At 53.7% G+C, this 15,620-nt stretch overlaps 1 protein-coding gene across 1 annotated transcript in view; it reads right to left on the bottom strand.

Annotated features, from left to right (window-relative positions):
* Window positions 1–15,620, bottom strand: part of Col17a1 (collagen type XVII alpha 1 chain) — a 43,942-nt gene that overhangs the window by 4,605 nt on the left and 23,717 nt on the right. The window contains exons 23-45 of the mRNA XM_085694081.2: window positions 15,159–15,263; window positions 14,313–14,375; window positions 13,720–13,755; window positions 13,120–13,173; window positions 12,850–12,885; window positions 12,296–12,331; window positions 11,715–11,777; window positions 10,754–10,789; window positions 10,428–10,499; window positions 9,198–9,224; window positions 8,311–8,346; window positions 6,750–6,785; window positions 6,400–6,480; window positions 5,464–5,499; window positions 4,848–4,925; window positions 4,014–4,067; window positions 3,857–3,898; window positions 3,630–3,683; window positions 2,976–3,035; window positions 2,202–2,252; window positions 1,605–1,727; window positions 764–901; window positions 227–289 (exon numbers count right to left, since the gene is read on the bottom strand). Of these exons, the coding sequence (XP_085550207.2) occupies window positions 227–289; window positions 764–901; window positions 1,605–1,727; window positions 2,202–2,252; window positions 2,976–3,035; window positions 3,630–3,683; window positions 3,857–3,898; window positions 4,014–4,067; window positions 4,848–4,925; window positions 5,464–5,499; window positions 6,400–6,480; window positions 6,750–6,785; window positions 8,311–8,346; window positions 9,198–9,224; window positions 10,428–10,499; window positions 10,754–10,789; window positions 11,715–11,777; window positions 12,296–12,331; window positions 12,850–12,885; window positions 13,120–13,173; window positions 13,720–13,755; window positions 14,313–14,375; window positions 15,159–15,263 (1,380 nt within the window). The remainder of the gene's footprint in view (window positions 1–226; window positions 290–763; window positions 902–1,604; window positions 1,728–2,201; window positions 2,253–2,975; window positions 3,036–3,629; window positions 3,684–3,856; window positions 3,899–4,013; window positions 4,068–4,847; window positions 4,926–5,463; window positions 5,500–6,399; window positions 6,481–6,749; window positions 6,786–8,310; window positions 8,347–9,197; window positions 9,225–10,427; window positions 10,500–10,753; window positions 10,790–11,714; window positions 11,778–12,295; window positions 12,332–12,849; window positions 12,886–13,119; window positions 13,174–13,719; window positions 13,756–14,312; window positions 14,376–15,158; window positions 15,264–15,620) is intronic.

Below are 15,620 nucleotides of genomic sequence, written 5' to 3'. Positions count from 1 at the left end.
GGCCAGGGGAAATCAGCCTACTTCTGGGTATCTGCAGTGGAGAAAGATGGGAGATTTACTCTCCCATGATGCATTTGTGACCCAGCATGTGAGGTGAAACAGTGAGTGTCACAGAGGACTTCCTCTTGCTTGCAGGCCTCACAGAGCTCAGCCTGGGACTGGTGCCCACCAAGTGAAGTCAGAAGAGAGCAAAGAGGCCCTCTCTAGCCCACGGTAGGTGACTCACGTCGCAGCATGGCCAGGATCTCTTCGGAGGAGGCAGAGGACAAGCTGACACCGTAGCCAGACGCTGTGGGAAGAAGACCTCAGGTTACCCCCTTGGTCTCAGAGCAGACCCTCTAGGTCCAAACTCTGAAAGTCAAGTCAGCTTGTTATGGTCTTTGCAAAATGAGCAGATGGAGCATTTCAGGCTACTTGGGAGGTCAGAAGAGGCCAGATGGAGACTCTGGCTTTTTGTAGGCAATGCCATGTTCTAGAATATGCTTTAGCCTGACTCCTACTAGATACTGCCAAGCAAGGGTCTCTAGTGAGCAGAGATGGGCCTGTCCTTGGGAGCATGCTAGTCAAATGCTGTTCACGCCTGCCCCATCATGCCTGCTCCCAGCAGTACACTGTTTGCTGAAGCTGGGCCCTGTGACCCAACTATGACGAATGTGGGATCAAAGGTTATACAGTCAGGGGAGGGGTATGACGCCCAGTGAATTGAGAGAGGAGGTTCCGGAGATACGGGGGGTATCAGAGCACTGAAGGCTGACAGACTTACTCCGCAAGTAGCTCACCACCTGGCTTGCCAGCTGGGAGTAGTCCAAAGTCTCTCCTGTGATGGTGATGGCAGGCCCTGGAGGGCCTGGTGGGCCTGGAGGACCCTGAACTCCAGAAAGATAAGACCTGATGCTGTCACCTGCCAACAAAGGAATGAACAGTTAAGCTTGCCGCCAAGAGCATCCAACCTCCCTATGGTCACAGGCAGAGGAGGGAAAGTCTGTCCTGGTCCATACAGGGCTTGAGCCATGGCCAGCAGGGAGCCTGGACTGCTTTTTTTATAAATTGATATTTATTGAGCTCTACATTTTTCTCTGCTCCCCTCCCTGCCTCTCCTCTCCCCCTTCAATCCTCCCCCAAGGTCCCCATGCTCCCAATTTACTCAGGAGATCTTGTCTTTTTCTACTTTCTACTTCCCATGTAGATTAGATCTATGTAAGTCTCTCTTAGTGGCCTGGACTGCTTTGCTGCTGATAGAGAAACTGAGGCTAAGGCCTGTGCTGTCCATGAGGGTATAGGCTGACAAGACTCTATAGTCAGCCATCCATGTGATATATCGCTTACACACAGCGATAGGAGGGGCATGAACACATTTGGGTATGTGTGTATGTGTGTGTGCATATGTGTATATTCATTTCCATGCATATGTGTAGTATGTGTACATAGATCTCCAGGTAGGATGAAGATGCACCATATTTATGGACAGGTATGTTGGCTAGCTCTCGGACCTGCAGGCCAGACTTCATGGGTGGAAGACGTGGGCCTGCCACATAGATGACTACCCCAACACCCCTTCTTCTTCTCCCTCAGTCTCCTTCCCAAGGTGGGTGACGGGCACTCACTCTGCATGTACTCTGCGATGTAGTGCTGGATGTCCTGGCCAGAGCCGCTGAAGGAGCCTGGAGGCCCAGGGGGCCCCGGAGGGCCAGGTGGGCCCTGCATGTACGTAGTGCTGAATGATCCATCTGCAGGGAGGAGAAAGGGTCCTGACTAGGTTTCTTCACTCTGGGTCGGGCCCAGGCATTGTGTCCCTGCCTGGTTTCAGGCTTTCTCTGTAGTGAAAACAGGAGGCTAACCAACAGAAAGGCCTCATCTTTAAGGGAGCAGAGCTGGGTGCCGTCCCAGGGCAGACCTGCCCTTTCCTTCTGCAGTCTCTCACCGCCTCACAGCCTCCCTCTTCTCAGACCACCTGTAGCTCCCAGGGCCTGCTGCATTCTCAGCTTTGGTCCCCAGGCATGGTCCGCAAACTACAGATGCGTGTGCACCTTTTCTTCCATCCCCCACAAGTTTGTGGTCTCTTTAAAGGTAGCTCATATAGAGCCTCTAAGGAGCTACCATGGAAATCAGAGATGAGGAGATGAATGGAGGGATCACCATCCTCACTGGAACCCCCCGTCTCACTTGGAGGAGGAAGAACTTTATTCTCTTTTAGTTCTTACCATGAGAGTGACCACCAAGGATGCCAGGAGTACCTGGGACACCAGGATCACCTGCAATCCAAACCGAGAAGCCCTGTTTGTACCACCTCCTCCAGGCAGCTGCCTAGTTAGGTTCAGCACCCTTCGTGGGTGGCTCAGCAATCATTCCTTGTCTACTGCAGCCTTACTTTCAAAAATACCACGCTTCCCTATGGGAAGGCGCCCTAAAATCCACAATCGCTGGGCCTGCATCCCTCTCTGAGCAGTAACACACACACACACACACACACACACGCACACTCACACGCACACACGCACACGCACACACACACACGCACACACATGCACATGCACACCAGCACCTCATTCAGTCTTGTACATACTTAGCTATTCACAGGGACTCTGATCTACTTGTGTGGACCAAATGCACTTTGAAGAAGCTCAGAGTTCTTGGGGGGTCAGCTCTGGCTACCTCGCCCCTCCCTCAGGTTGTGTTTGATGTTTGCTGATGTCCTCTGAGGCCTGGAGGGTCTTGCAGAAGGACACCTACCACCAGATACTGTGAGAAGGGATGGAGGCTGGCGTTGGAGTAGACAGCCTGGGGCATCTTCATCAGTTGGAGATTGCTGGCAGAGTTCCTGACCACCCTGCCACTCTCCTCCTCCCATCCCACGCTGCAGGCTGCTGAGCTTGGCAGAAGTGCCCTTGCCTGTCCAGCCCTGTCTAAATGCTTTGGCCACCAGGCAGATGAGCAGAGGACACTGGTTTCTGGGATCCCCGAGACACTGATCTTACCTTGATCTCCCTTGGGACCCGGGGGGCCAGGTGGACCCGGCCGGCCAGAGAAGAGGGTTTCTGCGAGGAAAGAAACAGCAGGAGTGTGGATGAGGTGCTTTTGGGGAAGCAGCAGCTGGCACAGCACTGGGCACGCTGTAGATGCTCAGTCAATGGCCTGTCCTACGCGTGTGGGTTTGTAAGATGTTTGCATGCTCAAAAGGTTGCCAAGTGACTGAATGAAAAGATGACTAGATAGACAGGTGGGTAGGAGGGGATAATGGGTGGATGGATCTTCTCCAGGGACCTTGTTCTGGCCTAGTGCTTAGTCTTAGGTTATTTCCATACATCTTTGTTAACGTTGTTGTTCATATTTGTGTGTGGACACCTTTCCTGCTTTATCAAATCCCTGCTCTCTGAGGACAGGAACCAGGCCTCCTGGTCACCCTAGGGTCTCCCAAGAGCAGTCCTGACTCTTCCTTGTAATCAGGTTCCCAGTGTAGCTGCGTTGACGGAGCATATTTTCCCCACATGCGGCAGAAAACAGGGGGATTCTGTATTCACTCTCCCCTCAAAATTCAGAATGGGGAGACAGTCAGAAAGGTTTTACTGCTGAGACCACAGTCAGGCTGGGTCTGAGGGAGGAATAGGTGTGATTGGATGCCCCAAACCTACCTGAGTCAGTCAGGAAAGATCCTGGTGGTCCCGGTGGGCCTGGCACACCTTCCCCTAGGGTAAAGAAGCCCAGGACTCAGTAGAGCCAGGAGACCAGTCAAGCACCCTCTGCCTGAGGCAGGAGGCAGGGACACTCTTCCTGAGAGCCAGAAGGGCAAGGCTCTGGGTCTCCTTGTCTCCCACTTCCCCTGTCCTTGTCCCCTCCCAGCAAGGAGTTCAGTTCTCACCTGGAGGGCCTCTGGGTCCTGGTGGACCTGGGATGGAAGGCCCTGTAGAAGGCAGAGAAAGTGCTGGCCTTAGAGGGCTGGTTAACTCCTGATAGCAGGATCTGACTTCCCATGAAATGTTCATGTCCCCACCTCCCAAAGATCAACGAGATCTTACCTGGTGGGCCTCGTGGGCCAGGTGGACCAGGGGGACCCCGTAAGTCAACACCTTCTGTAGAGGGAAGCGAATAGAAACTGAAGGCTCTTCACCATGCTTGATCTCTCACCAGGATGGCTAGTCTTGGGGCTGCCATCCAGGCCCTGATTGCACAACACCCCCTAGGACCCCATCTGCTGAAACGCCCCCCAGGCAGAAGCAGGGTGGACTGCAAACTGATATCAAGGGAGTGAACTTCTGCATCAGCCAACGAGAGCTCAGTCCCCACTTCTGCAGAGCCAGCTGGTAATTCAAGGCAACTTTTCACCATCTCTCAGTCTGTTTCCTCCAGAAACCAGGGTCATTGAGACCTGCACCACAGAGGTGCTGGGGTGACTCAGACTCAGTAAGATGCCACCAAACACGAGCCCCTAGTGTCTCGACGACATAAGTGTTCAGGGGGGAGGCCCAGCTGCAATCCCCCTTGGGCTCTTGAAAGATTGTGGACGGGAGGCCGCAAGTGTCAGACCTCCTGTGACTGAGAATCCAAGGCTCCTCATCATTGTTCTGAGAAAGGTGAGTCCTGCCAACCATACTCACTCCCGAGGTCTGATCTGACCTGGGTCCTGCTGGAAGCCCAGAGCCTGTCAGCTGCCCCATCTGTGTGACTGTGTCCCTCACGGCAGACAGACCCTGCCGTTCTTCCCAGCTTCCATGGTAGAGCAGGGAACATGATCACTGTGACATGAGACTTTGCAATGACTTCACTGGTACAGCTGCCCAGGCCCTGACACCACTGTCACGTCTTCCATCCCCTCCCCCGCGACGACTGCCCTGGACAGCGACTGCACTCACGGGCTGAGAGGACCTCGGAGATGGAGCTACCACTGCTTATGAATGAGTCACCAGCAAGTCCCGGTTCCCCTCGTGGGCCTGTGGGGAGGACACAGAGTTAGGGTGCATACTGCCCTCCTCCGAGGTGGGACCGGTACAGGGTAGAGCCTAGTCAAGGAAGGGCAAGACCTGGAGAAGAGAGGCTGATTCCAGCTGAACCAAAGAAAGAGTGGTAAGTGAAGCAGGGCCAGGCCACTGATGGCTGCTCCTTCGGCCTGTGGCCAAAACCCGTGATGACTTGAGTCAGTTCTCCCAAAGCTCACTGTTCTTCTATTACTTGGCGAAATCTCTGAACAGTAAGGCTATGAAAATAGTCTGCCTAACCTTGGCCAGGATACCACAGAGCCTCCTCAGGCCTCCTGAGGACCCCGACCCTCTCAGAGAAATGGGGAGGGATGAGAGGAGTGGTTTCCACCATGGTGGAGTCTGTGCACGGTGAAGAGCCTGAAAGGCCCTGCTATTTCTTCCAAAGCACACATCTCCCTCTTTATCTAACATCCAGGGACTTCAACCCCACCTGGGAAGAATGGCCCCGCGACTCAGCCCACAGCCTGTGATTTTACAGGATGTGACATACCTTGTTGTCCTGGGAGACCAGCAGGGCCAGCGGGACCTGGAAACAGTTATGAATTACAAAAAAGGCTAAATCACATCTCCACTCCAGGGGTCACAGGAGAAGTGGAGGAAAGGGTGGGGGCTTGGGGATCCACAGGCGTCCTCCCTCCCGGAGCGGGGACTCGCTGGCTGTGTCAGGATGGATTAGCGGCCCGAGGTCAGTCCTGTAAGATTATGACAGGAAGGGGACCCCAAGGTAGGCAGAGCTGGCTGGGGACATCAGTGTCTCTCAAATGTCCTCCACTCACGGGAGCATACTGGCATTGGGTATAAATCATGTACTTAATTTGGATATAAGTATTTTAAATAATTAAGACACATAACAAGATAGCAAGGGTTTTGGGAAAACAGGAAACGAATCTCAAGTGCTTGGCTCCCAAGCATTTTGTTTTGTTTCATTTCAGCAGGGTTTTTAACCATCTATTTTATAAGATTATGTAGCTGTAACCACAGCACTCTCACAGGACCCTGACAGTGAAACTCTTAAATAACGCTACCACCTACTCACGGCTTCCCCCATATTTCTGCAGCCATCTCGCTCTGCTGGAGGATTTGGGGGGTACTTCCCCCTCACAGAGCACTGGCATTTGTGTTTCTAAGAAGCAAAGAGTTCAAGAGCCTTCCTTCTGATTGGTCCAGCTCTGGGGGCAGACAGCCTCCCCTGCTGTTGGTTGCTGTGTGACCTTAGGCATGTAATTCACCCACTCTGGTCTCAGCTTCTCATCTGCAGATGCTGAGGGTAGCATCAGGGTCCCCATATTGTGAGCATGGGCTTTCTGGAGCCCCCTTTTCTCTCTTCCCCTAGTTCCTGCCCTTGCTGTCAGGATTTGAACAAATGTGGTTAGAATCCATTGCACCCATGCTGCTGACTGGGGGTAGAGCAAGCAGACAGACTGACCTGGGGTCCCTGGAGGTCCTGGGGGTCCCATGGCACCGGGAGGTCCGGGAGGTCCAGGGACAGTGATTGTTGATGACCCCTCTGGAAACAGAAGGGACATGGAACACTGAGCCCCACTCATGCCCTTCAGTGGTGCCAGCACCCCAGTAGGCCGCAGGGGCGGCAGGCCAGACTCTGCCTCTCACCCTTGACATCTCCCCCCTTCCTTGTGCTAACCCACAGAGCTCACCTCTGTCCCTCCCTAAGCACCACCCACCTGCTGGCGGCTGACATTGAGGCCCAGCTAGGCTGGATGGCCCAGGAAGGCCAGGCAAATAGAACTCAGGGAGGGGCTCTCCCGGGCTGCCTACCTGCAGTCATGACTCTGCCCGGAGCACCAGGTTCACCTGGGGAGGACAAGAAGAGTAGACAAGAGGATCAATCAGCGGCTTGATAAATCACTCTCCACGTTTCTGATTGCATTGGAGAGCCACCTGTGGTTCTCTGGCCCTCAAACTAATGGGATTTTAATAGTGATGGGAGCCCAGGAGAACTGAGCATTTATCTCTCATCTTAGACCCAGGGCCCAGAGCATCACTCGTCTCTCAGAGAGGAGTTTCCTGCGAGGCTGTGGAGAGTTCGTCCTTCCATGAGAATGGGGCTAAAAGGAGACTCCTTCTCAACACCTCCGCCCCACCTTTCCTTCCTGTGATGGCCACAGGTAGAGAACTTTTCTGAAGGTCAAAGGGTACTTAAAAGCCACGACCTCAGGTGTACATTCTAGTTCCTCGGGCGAGGGGAGGGGGCGGACTGGCCTGGGGCGAGGGGACGGACTAAAGAGTGTAGCTCCATTGGCCAGGGTCCTCCCAGGGACTCCTAGTGAAAGGGTGGCTTTGGTTTCCTCTCAGTGCTTTGCTGAGGTTTCTCCAGTGGGGTGTCAAGGTCACAGCAGGAGAAAGTACTTGAGTCTGTTCTGAGAACACAGTCAGATTGATAGCTTTCTCTGTAGTGCATCTCCTTCAAAGAGGGCCTGAAGCCCCCTTGTACAGGAAGTCACCGAGGATGCCTGTGGCGCTATCCCTAAATCTATGAGGCCTTACTGAAGCCACCAGAAACTTATTGTCCTAGGAAGTATGAACTCAACTGTCATTTTTTAAGGGTTACATTCATTTATCCTCAAAATGTCTTTTTGGTTCAACCGCTCATTGGAAATAATAGTTTTTAATTTTTTTTTTCTAGGGTGACCATGAGTGCTTGTGGCCAGAATGTCAGGGTTCAGGAGCGTGGAGACAGTGTGTGTCCCTGAGTCCCTGCATTCCTGGCCTTGCTCAGGGCTGGGGTCTGATGTGCGGCAGGACTGAATTAGAGTGTCACCATATGCTCAGGCGGTACAGCATTGTGCCAACCACTGCACTAACCAGACCCCTTTCAGTCCTTTGACTTTGTTAGCGGGGTGGAAACACTCCTTCCTTCCCGTGTAGACAGCTGTTTCTGACATCCTTGGCCACACCTGGGACAGGGTGGAGGATGAGACCAAGGGTGGCTCTGGTCTCAGAAAGCATCAGGTCAGGGGGGACGGAGCCTAGGTGACAGGGGTATTTTAGCGGCAAACAAGGGCTTGGAAAACTTGGGGAGAAGCAGCTTCCTGTCCTATCTTCCTGCCCCAGGGACCTGGGAACACGAAAATGAGTCTTAGTCTGAGAATGGATAGCTGGCGAGAGCAGGTGCCTGAGGACTCAGGGCCAGGAGGGCTCTGCACAAATCTCAGAACTCCCACCATCCCGCCTTCAGTCGGAGCCACTAGATGCCACTGTTGGTCCAGGCTCTGGTCAGAGCAGCTCTCCTTCTTGCCAGCCCCTCCCAGCTGTAAAAATGGCTGATGAAAAGGAAAAAACCCCCCAAAAAAAAACCTTCTTGGGAAAAGCCACATACCTTTAGTCCCCGGTCGGCCAGGGCTCCCAGGAAGTCCTAATGTGATTAAACACAAGTCAGTCAGGATGACCAAAGCCTGGCAGGCGGTTGTGAGTGTCTGCCCTCCTCCCTCTCTTCTCTCTGGCAGTAGCCAGCGGTCTGCCTCTCAGCTGGGCCACCCTGGCTGCCTGATCCAGGCAGCAGGACTCAGGTCTTGCCTTGAGTACCCCGAGTGAGAGTGAGGGGCTCTCACCCAGAGCCCTGTCTGTGTCTGGGCAATGGAGGCACAGCAGGCATGGGTTGAAGCAGGCAGAAGCTCTGGGGGATTCCGACCCCCTGGGTTGCAAAGCTGCCATTGTCCCTTTCCCTGTCTAGGGCAGGACCTGTCCTGTCCAGAGCAGCAGCAGCTCAGACCTTTGGGTAGCCTGGACTCGATTTCACTATGAATCTTTGTCCAGTTGCCTTTAGAAAATTAGGGCCTGGGCGTGGTGAAGATAATAAAAACCAAGCAGGTTTTACAGGAGGGGCTTTAACACAGCCATCGTCCCCGAGGGAACCCCGAGAGCCAGTGCCATGCGGGGCAGCACGTGCTCCCTCCATGCCACAGGAGAACCTGGGTCAGCTGGCTAAGAGAATTCCTGGCCAGCAGAGTCCTTGAGGCTTGGGTCTTCTCCTGGGCATCCCTGCACCAGATGGGGACAGAACCCAGCATGAACAGGATCTGACATCACTGACACCAGAAAGCCGTCTAGATTGTTCTGTGTGTGCTTTTTTCTTATGGTGCTTCTCAGAACTCACTATGACAGAGCCTGAGTCTGTGTTGCTGGAGTTGTGAGCTGAAGTCAGGCTCACATGACCAGAGGCACTGGCCAAGGTGTCTGGCAGCTGGGAGGGACTGGGTGACTCACCCTGAGGTCCTTGGGGTCCTGTGAGACCTGCAGGAAAGAAGACACAGGGCCAAGAGTTGAAGGGTGAAGGAGTGTTGCCGAGGAGTCACAGCCTTGCCAGCAGGAGCTGGTGTGCATGACAGCCAAAGGGGTCAGAGGACACGGGAGGACAAGCCTCACAGTGGTACAATCCAGAGTCCTCGACACTCGGCAGGGGGCAGCTCTGAGTTTTGCAGTGAAATGCTCCTAAGCCAGCGGTTCTCAACCTTCCTAACGCTGCAATGCTGCATCCTGTTAACACAGCTCCTCATGCCGCGCTGACCCCCAACCACAAAACTATTTTCGCTGCTACTTCATAACTGTAATTTTACTACTGTTATGAATCATCATGGAAATGGATATAAGCCCATTCGGGTTCATAGATGGTTCAGGAATATAGAGAGCCAGGAACCCAGAAAGCTACACACACACACACACACACACACACACACACACACACACACACGCATACACGATGCCAAGTGCTCCCACCATTCCCTCCATTACAGTTCACCTAGGCACCAGCCCAGGAGTCAGGGGTCCTGTGCTCTCAGAGCCTGGGGAAATGGTCGCCTTGCCTGCCTCTGATTTGCTCTTCCCACAGACCCGAGAATCCTGCTGTCTGGCCCTCAGTGGAGATACTAAGAAGGCTTCTCTTGATTGGTAGATACTGGTGAAGGCCTAGGCACAGCCCCAGGAGAGGAGACAGGGAAAAGCTTGGGCAAGATATGAGGTTGAGTTCAAGTCTGCAATTTTTTTGTTTGTTTTTTGAGACAGGGGGTTTCTCTGTGTAACAGGTCTGGTTGTCCTGGGACTTGCTTGTAGACCAGGCTGCCCTTGAACTCACAGAAATCTGCCTGCCTCTGCCTTCCGAGTGCTGGGATTAAAGGCGTGCACCACCATTGCCCGGCTGCTCAGGTCTGCAACTTTAAGCGCACCCTCGTCCCTTCCTAGAACCAGCGTTCATCTGTTAGTCTCTCTTTCCCAAATGTCCAGACTCGATGACCGATGCTGGGCCCACATCAGTCAGCACAACTTGCTGTTGAGTCCTCCGCCAAGCAGCAGAGGGTGACGGGATAAGGCTTATGCACACACACGATGAAGCACCCGTGAGCCTACCGCATCCTCGAGAGTGCACATACACACCTGAGCATGCCTGAGATGCACACACACACACTCAAAAGACTGTGGCTTCCGTATCCTGTCCGTTACCTGGCTTTCCTGGGTCTCCAGAGGGTCCTGGTGGGCCTCGGGTTCCAGGCATTCCTGTCAGGCCTTGCTCACCTGCAGAGAGCATGAAAAATGGGGATGCCTTTCCCTCGGGAAAGCACATCTGAGTCAAAGGGTTTTCCTGAGTGACATGCTGGCAGATAGGCAGGAAGAGGCTTGGTAACCCAGACTGTGTTCATCGCCACATGGTGGGTGCCTCTTTGTCATTAGGATGAAGGGCCCAGGTATGCTTGTGGGGGTGAAGGAAGAGCAGGGAGGGGCGGACACAGGTGGCTGGTGAGACTGACGACCACCGAGCAGTGACTAACCTCTGGGGCCTTGCTGTCCATCAGGGCCAGAAGGACCTGGTAAAGCAGAAAAGCGAAGTCTGTCAGACACTCTTGGGGGTAGTTCTGTGACCCTCTCTCTTCTGTCCTTGTAAGTCTGGAGTGCATGGCGTCCTAGCTGGAAGGCTTATGTAGCTATCACTGTGGCTGTCAAGCTCAGAAGCTTTGTTGTGGGGTACCCCGGGTACAGCCTCCTTTTCACAGCATTCCCCGGCTGGGAATGGTCCAGGACACACTGTCCCCACTACCTGAGGCCCTTTAGGCCCTTGTCACCTCTGCTCTAAGCTTAATTCTAACCGCTGACCTTCTAAAGTGGAGCCCTCTGGGACCTGTCTCACTAGCCACACCTCTGTCTCCTCGGCAGGGATAGTTTTCCAAAGTGGCCACAAGGAAATGCTTCCTAAATGTTTAGGAACATCTGAAATGCCACTTCCTTTGCCCTCCATAATCCCTTCTCTGACTGTATTCTCCTTCTCTGTGCCTCTCACGGTCCCTGTCACCCGTCACAAGCTTTGTGGTAACTTGAGGGGGCGAGCTGTGCCCCTTGCCAGTAGTTTACTTGTCCTGTGGGCAGTAAGCATTTACTAATGTCTCCTTAAGTGAATGGAGGTGTGAGGGCCTCATTCTCATTGGTGGGGCTTGAGCTTCTCTGGGACTCAAGCCTGAGGCCAGGCTTCCCGGTGCTTCCCTCTCCTGGCATAGGCTCCTTAGTAATGGCTAGTCAAAAGGTGGTGGTCTGGATCTGGCTTTGACACTACACCTGAGGTGGGCTACTGGGGGTTCACCAAACTTGGGTCCCTCTCAGTTCTTAGCAGACAGAAAGTCACCAGGAAGGAAGGACCTTGCTTATTCCAGAGCGGGGAGAAATTCCCAGAAAACTATGGCTATAGAGCCCAGGAGGGTGTCCAGTTCAGAACCGTCTCCTGACTTTGTGGGCACTTACCCATTGCGCCTTTGGCTCCAGGTTCACCCACGGCTCCAGGCAAACCTCGCATGCCAGGTTCCCCTGCAAAGGACAAAGGACCTGCTGCCAGAGGCTGACAAGCTATGCCTGCTTCCTACCCTGGTAGAATGCATATGCCTGCTTCTCCTCCTCCAGAGGAGCTGAGAGAGACACCCTCTGCCTTGATGCCACGGTCAGGACCGCCTATCCCCTCCACCCCATGGGCAGCAGGCTCAGACTGGTCCGGAAGTTTGTGTATAAGTCTGATCTCCTTGGAAACAGCAAGCTACCCTTTGTGGTCAAAGCATTATGACTTCCGTGCAGCAGGCAGGAGGTGAGCAGCTGAGAGGGCCAGCTGTGCAGGCTTTGTGCTGCTTTGGGAATTGATTCTTAATTTTCCCAGTCAGATTTCCAAAAAACCTAGACAGGTATAACCTTTGCACCAAACAGACACAAATCGAGGCTAGATGGATTCCATCTGGATTCATGCTCAACCCCCATCTTTTTGTGTTTGTCCCACTTCTGGTGACTGCTAGATCTTAACAGATTGCAAATGAGTTAAATTCCTGGGTTGGACTGACCTGTGAGGCCTCTGGGTCCTTTCTCACCCTGGTCACCTAAAACAAATACGGGAATGGAAAAGGAAGCATTAGCTGAAAGCAAGGGAAGCCATCTTCCCCCATGACTGGGGCCCCGTGAGGCAGCTGCAGCAGGATGCTGGGGAAGTCCCTGCATTGATGAAGCTAGAGGAGCCACCCACCCTCTGTCCACCCTCCATCCACCCTCCACCCACCCACCCACAACCCACCCACCATCCACCCACCAACTGGTTCCCCACAACCTCTGTTGTGGGCACACACAGGTGTCCTGGGCACAAGGAGGGCAAAACCAGAGGGCAGACAACTGGCAATGTGCCGCCTCACCACCATGGAGAGCACCCAACCCTGCCTATGTGATGTGGGTACTGTGTTCCCCTTTTTGTGCCTCAGTTTCTCTTTCTGAGGAGAAGAATGAACTCTCAGCTCCCTCTCGTCCCCAGAGCCCAGGAGCCAGACTCATATGTGCTCTTGGATCCTGTGCACAGGCTTTGTCTGGGTGCCTGGGAGCAGAGTGAGCGGCGGTGGGAACAGTATACCTTTGGTGCCTGGTGGTCCCATAAGTCCTTTGTCACCTGCAAGGGAAACAGATACCTTGGTGGGGAAGTTCATGTGGGGATGACCAGGAAGGGTCATTGCCTGACTCTGATGACAGTTTCCCGTCCATCTTGGTTTCACCTCCCCCTTCATACACTTCGTGGCTTGTGGGTCATGTCCATCAGCTCTCTCTGAGCCCTGAACCCCGACTTCCCTCTTGAATGAGAGGTCTCCACAGAGTCCTTTGACTCCCTGCTCCTCCCCCAGCTTACCTTTGACACCAGGGAGTCCCACTTCACCTCGGAGTCCTTGGGGACCCACAGAGCCTGCCCCACAGAGGAAAACAGACAATCAGATGAGCGTCCCATCTTTGGAAGGGATGGACACACATGCATATTTGTGTGTGCACACACAGATGCACACATGAAGTCGAGGCCTGCTTCCCACGGACTCCTCATCTCACCCTGCTCTTGCTGGCCCACCCTGGCCCACATTCCTTGTCCCTGCTAGTTACCAGGCTCGGGATTAGACTCCCCAAAGGATCCTAACAGGGACACCGCCTGCAGCTCAAGCTCTCGGGGTAGCACATGGCTACCTGTCCCGATGGGACAAAGCAGAGGCAGGATGGGAGCTTCCTATTGGAGAAGTTGCTGGGAGGTCTCAGGCCTGATACCAGTCCAGACATGATTTGGACAGGACCTGCCAGGACACCCAAGCTCGCCACAGGGTACACTGTGGACTTTCATTTTGTATATACAGTAGGCTTCTCTCTGTAACCACTTCTTTGGCTTTTAAAAATGTTTGGTTTTCCCTTTCACAGCGCTTTCTTTACCACAGAAGCAGAGGATTTTCACAAGAAGCAGCACACTTACCTGGGGGTCCCTGGGGACCAGGAGAGCCATTGGGACCTGAGAAACAGGGGAGAGACAATCAGGAGACCATGGACTAGCTGGGCCAACTTACCCTAGTGTCAAGGGCAGGCGAAGTATGAGGGCCTTGTGGGTCCTTGCTAAGACAGTACACCAGAGGGTTCGGTGCTGACCCTAGTATCATGTCCTCCCTTTAGGGGAGGCCAGAGCTTGGCAGGGTCCAGAGACATTCGCTTCTTCCTAAGATCCTGAGGGCAGATCTGAGGTGAAGACAAGAGGCTGCAGCTGGCCATCAAGGACTTGCTGCATTGTGTGTGTATCTGGGTCCCAGTCAGGGCAGGGTATCATCAGGTTTCTGGGTCTTTGTATAATCCATCCAGTTACTTAGACACCACTTAATGTGGCCACTGAATGGAAACAGAAACATGTCCCAAGCCCCACTATAAAGTCAGAATTGTAGCCCAGAATCTTGACACTCAGAACTCCCTTTTTGAAGAAAACTTTGTGGCCATCTTGTACAAGTCTTGGAGAGCCCAGGACCTGCTCCTCTGAATGTGGACCCTCCCTGCAAGCTTGGGGTGGTCTTTCTGACATACCTCTGGGACCCACAGAACCTGGGACACCCGGAAGGCCCCGAGGGCCTTGTTCTCCAGCAATCCCTGAGGAGAGATAGACGAAACATGCTGAGAAAGGCCCACACCTCAGTTTGTCAGTCAGGTTTGGAAGTGAGATTTTCCACTCTGCCAATGAGTCAGGGACCATTTGGTACCCCTGCGAGACCACTCTTCAGTCATAACCTTCATTTCCCGCCCAGAGAGGTCTGGTACATAGATAGCGCTCAACAAATACTGTCTAAAGGCCATGTGGGTCTTTGCGAGGACTGTACGTTAGAGGGTCCAGCAGTGACTTTACTTGAGCGACCCTTTTATTTTTTTAGGAGAACGTGGCTCCGAAAGCTTCCCTTCAGTGTTCTGGCACCAAACAGCTCCTGGTGCCCTTCTCACTTTCCCTATAAAGTCAATCTCATGGTTAAAGAACTGAGTTCCAAACCTCCCCAGCCCTCTGAGGTGCTAGGCTTCTGACTCAGGCCTTCTGCCTTTGGCCCTGCTGAGTCCCAGCCCGCAGAGGCCAGGGAGCTTCACCTTCACCCACACCTGGCTGTGCTCCTGGTTCTGCTGCCCTCTGTTCTCTACCTTGACCTGGCTTTGCTCCTCACCCTTTCTGGAAAGGTCACATCCCTGAGACTCTTTCTCTGGTTAAGTCCCCAGATCACAGCCTGTTTCTTAGCCTGGCCATACTCCATCGTTAGTGATGTCTCTACAGGATTTAGTACAAGCTTCTCCACCATCCACCTCCGCAAGTGCTCGGCCCAGGCCGCCCCAAAGCGTGCAGAAGGAAGGAAGGATGCAGCTAGTCCTCTAGACAAAGGCGTCACCTCTTACCTCTGTCCCCTTTCTCTCCAGACCCAGGAGGCCCAGGTTCACCACGAGGTCCCATGGGGCCTTCTAGTCCTCTCTGGCCTATGGGTCCTTCCATGCCAGGATCTCCTAAAGATGGACATGGCCAGCCTCACAGTTAGAATCCCATGCCAGGGCCCACGGACAGCCCCTCCACAGCCGAGTGATAGCCCAGAGCCTCTTTTAGGCCTCTGTTGTTAGTCTTGCTTTGAAGCCTTGCTCAACTCAGGACCAGAGTGACCCAGTGAGCATGTAAAATCCACCTGTCTTTGTCCCAAATCTGCAAGCGGCTCCGCAGTACACCAGGAGTACTTTATGTGGGCTTTACCCTGAGACCCCAAGTGGCTTGCTGCCCGAGGCCACCCCTTCTGCCTCTTTAGCGCCCAGCTTCCTTATCTACCCAGTGTTCTTTGAACTTGCTGTTGGGGCCTTGGCTTTGGCTGCCCC

This window comes from Myodes glareolus, chromosome 7, assembly GCF_982192425.1.
Source record: "Myodes glareolus chromosome 7, mMyoGla1.1, whole genome shotgun sequence".
NCBI classification, from domain to species: Eukaryota; Metazoa; Chordata; class Mammalia; order Rodentia; family Cricetidae; genus Myodes; species Myodes glareolus.
The sequence above is the reverse complement of the archived record's forward strand: the minus strand, read 5'-3'. Positions and strand labels throughout refer to the sequence as shown.